This window comes from Phyllopteryx taeniolatus, chromosome 16 (genome assembly GCF_024500385.1).
Source record: "Phyllopteryx taeniolatus isolate TA_2022b chromosome 16, UOR_Ptae_1.2, whole genome shotgun sequence".
NCBI lineage: Eukaryota > Metazoa > Chordata > Actinopteri > Syngnathiformes > Syngnathidae > Phyllopteryx > Phyllopteryx taeniolatus.
The window spans coordinates 5,521,288-5,530,089 of NC_084517.1; the positions used below are offsets into that span (position 1 = coordinate 5,521,288).

Consider the following 8,802-nt stretch of genomic DNA (forward strand, 5'->3'; position numbering starts at 1 on the left):
GTTTCCTCCGCAGGGTGTCCGGGCTCTCCCTTAGAGAACGGGTGAGCGGCGCTTGTGCATCAAGGTTTGATCAGCTGCTGTTGTTGTTGTTGTTGTTTGGTGCTCACAAAACAAACAAACTAAAATACAGAAATAACGGGGATTTCTAGGTACTCCACTTTATTCAAATGAGCATACATTTTCTTATACAAAGATTTTCATTCTAATTTAGATCATGATTTTCTTTGACATGAATCAACATTTAAACAGGTCAATAAGTCATCCTGGACTTTCACAATCTTGTCTTCAATGTTGCGCGCACGCTTGAGTTCTGCTCTCCGGCGGCGTTGCCAGCGAGCTGCGCGCCGTCTTCCCGCTAACAATCCTGGACATTTCCTACGAGAGGTGGGAGGAAGTCACTTACAGTATTCTCTCTGTGACGTGGGGACAACAATTATTACTTAGAGCTTAGTTGGGGACCTTCTCTGCCTCTTCTTCTGGAAAATATGCAGAGTGTCGACTGTCGCTCAAGTCAAAGTCAAGTCCAGTCTCGCGAATTGCGAGACAAAGTCGAGTCGAGCCTTCGCTGCGTTCCGGCGGCATAAGTCATGTGACCGGAGGCCCCCCCCATCTCTGGTTCTTACAGTTGCTCGTCCTCCTTCTCCTGCCAGGGGGCGCTCACGTGAAAAGGTTCCTCTGATTGGTCACCAGCGCCGTCTGGCTTTCGCGCCGCCGCTCCTTTTTGCGTTCCAGTCGGACTCTCCAGCAGACGGCGCTGGACGCCAGCAGCACCAGTCCGGCCGAGAGCAGCACCAGTCCGAAGTAGGAGATGGTGGAGCCGTGCGAGTTGAAGCTGTAAGCCACGGCCGTCACCACCACGCCGGCGATCAGGACCACCACGCCGAACGGGACCGTGCAGCGGTAGCACGACAGCTCGGCGCCGCCCGTCGCCGCCGTCAGCTGGACCTCGTTGACCAGGGGGATGTTGACCGTCGTCGTGGCGACGGCGAGGCGCTCGGCACCGCCGGCGGATTTCTCTGTGCTCGCTGGGGTTTTCATGGGGTCCTGAACGGCGTCTTCCGGCATGGCAGACTCCAACGGTCTCAGATGGTTCTTGGGCTAGGCTACGTCCTCGGTCGGGTCCGCCTGCCTGTGTGGACCAAGATGCCATTCATTAATTATTCCTTTATGGGAATTTGAAGTCATTTCATGAGCTTTCTGATGCACGAGTATGGACTGGAACAAGGAGAAGAAACCATTCCCCCACACCAGCCCCCGTACTAGCTTCTCTGCATTTCCAAATCCTCAGACCATCAGATCTTGTACGTATGCACTAATAAAGCTTTTTCTTACTTATCCACGAATCCTGACTAGAACTATGAAAAGAGATCATTTTTGTGCTTTGGTCAAGCACCAGCCGATCTTTGGTACAAGATCTCATCGGAGCTTATCACCAGAGTCGAGTACCGAAAGGCCAGAGAATGTTGATGAACCGGGCCTGGAAATGTTCCGGAATCATGTCATAAACAATGAGCGGCCTCCCGCAGATGTTTGTTGTCACAATTCCCCCCGAGGCGGCGGCCGCTCCGAACCCACGTAACCCCCCGGCACATTCCGGGCCGCCTCCCGACTCAGGCCCAATGACGCAGGAACCGTGAGCCCAGCACGAGCTGAGACATTCCCTGGAGAGCGCGGGAGATGACATTACTCGCCTCGGCTCGACGCGAGAGAGGCCGGCGTGCCAAAGTTCAACCCCAGCGTCCGAGATGTTATTTTTTTTCCCTTCTAAATATTGCAAAATACGCCTGGCGAAAGACTGCAGCTGGCTGCGATTCGTGATCCAATTAGTTTCACAACATTTCCCCACAGCAAACTTGTTTTTCCACGTATTCTCATTGTTTGACTAGTTCCAGGATGAACGGATGAGTTATTAGGGTTCAAAAGTACACTCGAAACTTTGTATTCAGTGGCATGAAGTGTTTGTGCGGCGAAGGAAAGATTCCATTTGTGGCCATGCTGGCTCCATCTAGTGGTACGCGAAAGAATCACTCAATGAAATGTTCAAACGCTGCATAATGTTACAGTGACTCCAACATTATTTTGATCGAAACCAGTACATTTCTTAAGCGCAGTTCAGTTGTATTTAACTTTTAAGTACAATACAGTTGCATTTGGTCTTTTAGAACTGTTTGTTTTCAAACTTTTATGTGGACATTGACTTATCTTTTCAATTCATCCTTTTTAAGTACAGTTTTTTTTCTTTGCTTTTTCTTACTGTGTTGAAGCGCAGTGATAACGTTCAAACTTGCGCATAATGTTCAAATGGTTTCATTTCTTTTTAATCCGGTTCCATCCATTTGTTAAATGCAGTCCAGGTGTGTTGAACTTTTAAGTACAATGTATTTGCGGTTAATCTTTTAAAAGGACTCGTTTTCAAATATTTATTCAGAAAATGTTCAAATTAAATAAATCAAATTCAAATGTATTCCTAATTTTTATTTAACTTGAATTTTTTCATTTTTTTAAAATTATATCTAAATATAATGATATTTGGATATCAATATATATTAAATGATAAGTGTTAAGTTTTTTTTTTTTTTTTTAGTGTAAATTTACAGGTGACCTCAAGAAGTAGTTTATTCCAGTTTTTGCTCTTTAAACTGCACTTTAAATAGAATTGTGACATGTCAACATCCCACTTGGGTTCACGGGGAGGGTAAAATCATTTCGGAAGACAGCCTTTGTTTATTATGTTGTCCAGAAAAATGTCCCTCTGAGCCAATAAAAAGAGATTTACTGGACATTTACACACTGACACATTCAACCGTGCTTGTGTTTAGGACTTAACGACAGAGTGAAGACAACTGCTGGGGAAAAAAAAAAAAAAAAAAAAAAGGTCTACTGACTCACCGCCCTGGCCCAAAATGGTGTTTTTATGAACAAATTGAGCTTGACGCATACATTAGCAACAGAGGTGTGCAAACTTTCGCACTCAAGGGCCACACATAAAATCTGGATGTTAAACAGTTCACTTTGGGATATAAACACAGATGTGCCCTGCGATTGGCCGCCAACTAGTTCAGGGTGTGCCCCGCCTCTCGCCCGAAGATAGCCCGCGACCCTCGTGAGGATAAGCGGTAGGGAAAACGGATAGATGGACGTCAACAAGGGTCCATTTGAAGCCATCAAGTAAGTGTGCTGTTTAAGTTCCAAAGTGCTTCTAAACATCCAAAATGTCTCACCTGGAAGCGAAATCCATGTCCAATGCTGAAGATGTCCTCTGCTGCCTTCAAAGACTTCAGTTGGTGCGTTCAAGCTGCACAGAATTGTCCGATGACGAACTTGCGTCCCATTCATGAGCGCGGCCGGCTGCTCTCTGAGCGCACACTGACGTCACTGACGCGCTACCATTGACGACACATCGGATGGGTCAAGTTGAACACATTAGACACATGTCTTCTGTTTCCGGTCTGGCATAACATAATAAGAGCGCGTTCAATTTTCATCTAATTTTACTAGTCTGACTAATTTTGGGAGAAGAGCAAAAATAGTATCGAGCCCAAGAGAAATTCAACTTTTAAGGCGTTTGATGAACCCTACTGACCTCACACGTCCCCGGTGCTCTTATTTTGAAACCGTAATGTAATTTCCGTTTTTACAGAGGTGACAAAAGTACCCACACTGTGTACTTACTGCTACTGGACTGGTAAAAGTAGAAGTACTCGTGCAAATCATGTACTTTAGTAAAAAGAAAATAAGTACAGACTTTCAAATGCACAGTACTTAAATACAAAAGTAGAAAGTCAAAATGTTTTTTTTTTTTAACTGCCAATTATGTGTGGAGTCAAATTTATTATTATTTTTTTTTTACTGTAAATTTTTAGAATACCCATTTTGAGAATTTGTCATAACAACAACTTAATAATAATAATAATAATAATAATAAGAAGAATAAATAAAAGCAAAAAAACAACAGCTAGCTCGCATTGGCTGGACTTTTTAAATCTGCGATTAAAACAACATGTTCCCATAGCTTTTCCACCTCCGTAAATAATTAAAATATTTCAATTAGCTCACGGTGGTCTCTGAAAACAGCTTTTTATGTGACTTTTCAGATTTGACCTCATGGCTGGGGAATAACTTTCTTCTCCCAATTGTCTTCTCCCGTCGGCGCTCCATGATGTTGCCGCAGTGTTTTTGTAAGCTTTGATTTTGTTGGTTGCGAGCGGAAGCAGTGTCGCACTGCGGTCAAGCCGGCTGCCCCGAATTTTGTTCATTACGGTAATAATTCGCCAACGAGCGGCGAAGGCCACCTTCAAAATAAAAGAATAGGGACGTCAATGCTCTTCGGTTAAGGAATGCAACCAGCAAGGTTAATTGGAATCTTGAGATGCATTTTTTTTTTAAAATGTAGTTTATTTGATATCTTATGAAAAATAAATGGTAAATTCACACATTCATAAACCAATGGGCGACTGCTGCCGGGTCCACTGGGAGCAAATTAGGCTTCAGTGTCTTGCCCAAGGACACTTTAACAGTCGTAGCAGGGATTCGAACCTGTTCTACCTACTGAGCCAAAGCCACCCTAAAACAATCCCATTGGTATCGCAAGTCAAGTCCAGATCTGTGTGACAGACCACCAAGGACTCCACTAAAAGAGGTTTGATGAAGATCTGTTATTGTATTTCAAAATAAAAGTCTCAGAAAACTGCATATTTTGCTGTCATTACCCCTGACTGGAAAAAAATGTGTTAAAAAATCTATGAGATATGGCAACCTCGGTCCAGTCCCGGGGGACACTGCAGTCCCCCAACAAAAGAGGCCCCCACCCAAATCTGATGTGGCATTTCAAAATAAAAGTCCTACAACATTACCACTTTAACCATTCCTTCATACTACACAGTTCCCATTCATTTTATATTACAATATTTCATTGTGTTGCCATAGCTCAGATTTATTATTATTTTTTTTTAGGAATATTTTAAATCAGTGGCAGTGACAGTGAACTCTGCCAATTTCGGGCGACTTTTATTTTGAAAGTGGCCTTCTTATTACCGTAATGCCCCGTATGACCAAAATCCGGGGCGGCCGCCTTGACCGCAGTGCTGCCGCGGCCATGGCGTCGCTGCGGTTCTCGGACGAAGAGTTCGAAGCCGCCTGGAAGGAGCTGGACGAGCCGCGGCTGGACGGAGGGTGGCAACTCTTGACCGAGACCATGGGGGTCAAAATCTACAGACTTCTCGAGCAGGTCCGACATTCACAAAACCGCCTCGATCGTCGGTCACATGACGCGGCCGGCGGCGCCGTAAACGCGTCCAAAGTCGCCAAAGGTTGTCGATTGATTCTTTCCAGCACAGAAACATTTGCGTTCAAAAAAAGACCTCATTGTGCAGCACCGAACAAAACATGTGGATACAGGTTATGTATGTCCCTTCTGCCATCTAGTGGAGGAGCAATGAATTGCTCCGCCTGGCCCTAAATGTCGCTGGTATAGATAAAAGAACAAATGTACAGTATTCGTCATCATTTCCCAACCAATCAGTGGAATTGCATAATTTCCCGCAGGGCACTTGACGATTTGGATTCCCATTTAAAATGATGAAAAGAAACGTTTACAAAGAGTTCTTGAGAAGACTCGCAATAAGAAGCAAAGCCTGCTCATTTCAAGCCGTTTGTCAACGTTTACTTTAAAACTCACACACAAAACCAAGCGTATTAAACGTGGTGCACTTAAACACCCAGATGTGCAAACCAAACCACATAATAACAAAACCCCGAAGTAGCCTAATACTAACAGAAAAAAAAAAAAATGCAAAAGACCATAGACGTGCTAACAAAAGTACATCATTGATTTGATTGTTTGTTTGTTTTCAGGAAACGGGCCTTTATGAGTACAAAGTGTCGGGCTCGTTGGACAGCTGCAAGGCTGAGCTGTGCGCCGACGTCTACATGGACCTGGCGTACCGCAAACACTGGGACTCCTACGTCAAAGGTAACGCCACGCCACGCCAAATCTCGCCGAGTCTCTCCTCCCCCTTTCGCCTAAAAGCGTGCGCGTGGGCTCACACTGAACTGTTTGCATTCTCTCTGTCTTCATGCGCATCTGCAGAAAGCAGCAGGTGAGGTGTCGCGGGTGTCGTCGGGTCACATAGCCCGCTCCGCTTTGTAGAAGTCAACAAGTAGATAGATGCCTATTTGTCGCTCTGCCTTCCTTACAAACGCATTTTTTTAAATTTTTTATTATTATTTTTATTTTTTTTATTTTTTTATAGCTGGTGCAATGGATTGAATGAATTGCAATGTCGATAAAGCGATATTTAGAATATAACGAACCCGTGGAGGAAAAAGCTGAAAGTCACCTATTCTATTTATGAATGCAAATAAAAATAAAATGCTATAGTTTTACGCAAAATGAAGTGTGAAAAAAATTTGTTGTTAGTTTCCCCTCCCCCCCAAAAATATTTTCCTTGAAACAGATCATTTAAAAAATTATTAATCCACCATAAATTTTCCCAAAAAACCAGTCATATTATTTTACTCGCGATATAAAAACACAATTAATTGATTCATCGTTTGCCAATTTTATTACAAATTTATCAAAATCGTCAAGTGCGCATTTCCATAAAAATGTAACATTTACAAAATAACAATTATCTGAATAATCAATCATTGAGTTTCCTTAAAACATAATACAAATACAAATAATTATTTTGAGTTAATTTACCCCCAAATATTTGAAAACAACAATGAAGTAGATAATTGATCATTCATTTCCCTCAAAACATAAAATAAAAATTCTTGCTTATTTTCCCCCAAAAGAAAAATATCAATGAATTGATACATTTTTCATTTCAGATTTTCCCCAAAACATCCATTCATTTTCTGTACCGCTTCTCCTATAAAACACTATATTAAAAAAATAACAATCAAGAAATTAAATACATTTCCATGAAAAGTGACGTGTACAAAATAACAATCGGTTGCTCAATTATGAAATTTCCCTCAAAGGTCCCAACAATTCTTCGATCATAATGCGTCTCTCCCTAATTGCGATCTTCTTGCCCGAGCGTGTGCACAGTACGATCATCCGTTCTCCGCTTTTGGCGCCCAGCGGAATTTCCTGATAACGTTTGTCGTCGTCAGAGCTCGCCGAGAAGGAGATCGACGGGCAGTCGGCCATCTACTGGGAAGTCAAGTACCCTTTCCCTCTGTCCGCCAGAGACGTATCCTTTCCCTGAAAATCGTAAACGGGGCTCGTCGTCCTCATTGCGTCGTCCTCAACACGCCACGCGTCATTTAGTATGTGTACGTCAGGGAGCGTCGCGTCCTGGACGTGGACGGCAGGAAGATCTGGGTCATCCTGGCCAGAAGCTCGCCCGAGACGCCGTATCCCGAGAAGAACGGCGTGCTGAGAGTCAAAGACTACAAGCAGACGGTCGCCATGGAGACCGACGGCCGCAATGGAACGAACGGTAACTAGATGACGCGATTTGGGGAGGAATCGCGTGCGAATGCTGTGGAATGAACTGACTTGTTGGAATGGTTAGAATCGGTCAAGAAACGCGGAAGGATGAGAGAAATACGGAAAATATCTCTAAACTCGTTTCTAGTCCTCAACTGGAATCCAACCGTTTACTGCCATCGACGGATGTATTCGTCAAGTGAGGTTTTCCGAGGAATCTCGGCTTGTCCCGTCGGTTACGGAGGAGAGAAATGCAAACACGTTTGAAGTGGGACGAGTTTGATGACGATGGTGATGATGATGATGTCAACGATGTCCAATGATGTGTCGAATGTGGTCTTCCGCTCTGCAGTTTTCATGAACTACTTTGACAATCCTGGCGGGATGATTCCCACCTGGCTGGTCAACTGGGCAGCCAAGGTAAGAACACTTTAACGATCGTATCTTGAGCAAATTATTGCTGGCAGATGTGTTTCAGTGCGATGTCATCTCACTTTTGTTGCCTCGGTTTGCTTTCCTGGCGACCAGAGCGGCGTTCCTGGCTTCCTGGCGGACATGCGGAAGGCCTGCGCCGACTATCCGCTCTACTGTCGGAAGCAATGAGGACAATCGACAGCACTTTGTGCATCGAACGGCGAGGAGGCCGCGCTACGTCGTCTGCCTCGCGCACGACTCGCGGCCTTCGTATTTTCCTGCTGTCTTTTATTACACAAACACACACGCACACTCCAATCCCGTCGTCTGTGCAATGCGAGCCTCTTGAGTTTAAAGGCATGATCGCTTTAGTGGATTAAAACATGTTTACTATTTTTATATTAAAAAAAAAAAAAAAAATGCACGTGATTGTTTTTAATTGGCAGAAAAGACCTTTTGTGGCCTGCAAGTTTCTTTCTTGTACAAACGTTCCTGTTATGATCTGCACTCCGGATTGTGGAAAATTCCGTGTCAAGTAAACTCCTATTTCTTCTGTGCAGCTGTGTGTTCTATTCTGCCGAAGTGTAATTGTGAAACTAAAGAGATTAAAAGACGAGATGAGACGTAAATGGTTAGCGATGAAGTTGACGGTGACATGTTTTGTGGCAAACGATCCTCGGAAGAAGGCGATTGAAGAATAAGCGCTGTGTGCGCTCGTGAGCCCTAGATGGCAGTAGTGCGCAAGGCGCGGCGTTTCGTAGTTCCATTTGACGCGTGGAGGACATTTGACATCTTCAGTGTTGCTCGGGTGCGATGATTCATATCCATGCGGGTGTTGGGCTGAAGGTTAAGGGTTCAAGTCGGTCTTCTTTTGGAAATTGGGAATATATATATATATATTTATATATAAATGATTGGTCATCCACTCAGCTAATTATGCACACATG

The 8,802-nt window shown here is 43.9% G+C and overlaps 2 protein-coding genes across 2 annotated transcripts; one reads left to right on the plus strand and one right to left on the minus strand.

Moving 5' to 3' along the window:
* Positions 1-142: 142 nt before the first annotated feature.
* tmem100a (transmembrane protein 100a) lies at positions 143-3,567 on the minus strand. The gene is made up of 2 exons (XM_061749725.1): positions 3,222-3,567; positions 143-1,129 (listed from the first exon to the last, which is right to left on the minus strand). The coding sequence occupies exon 2, from the start codon at positions 1,063-1,065 to the stop codon at positions 658-660; it is 408 nt and encodes a 135-aa protein (XP_061605709.1). The 5' UTR covers positions 1,066-1,129; positions 3,222-3,567; the 3' UTR covers positions 143-657.
* A 1,444-nt stretch (positions 3,568-5,011) lies between these two features.
* On the plus strand, positions 5,012-8,478 carry pctp (phosphatidylcholine transfer protein). The gene is made up of 6 exons (XM_061749724.1): positions 5,012-5,227; positions 5,854-5,971; positions 7,123-7,202; positions 7,280-7,451; positions 7,794-7,861; positions 7,970-8,478. The coding sequence occupies exons 1-6, from the start codon at positions 5,039-5,041 to the stop codon at positions 8,042-8,044; spliced, it is 702 nt and encodes a 233-aa protein (XP_061605708.1). The 5' UTR covers positions 5,012-5,038; the 3' UTR covers positions 8,045-8,478.
* Positions 8,479-8,802: the final 324 nt, after the last annotated feature.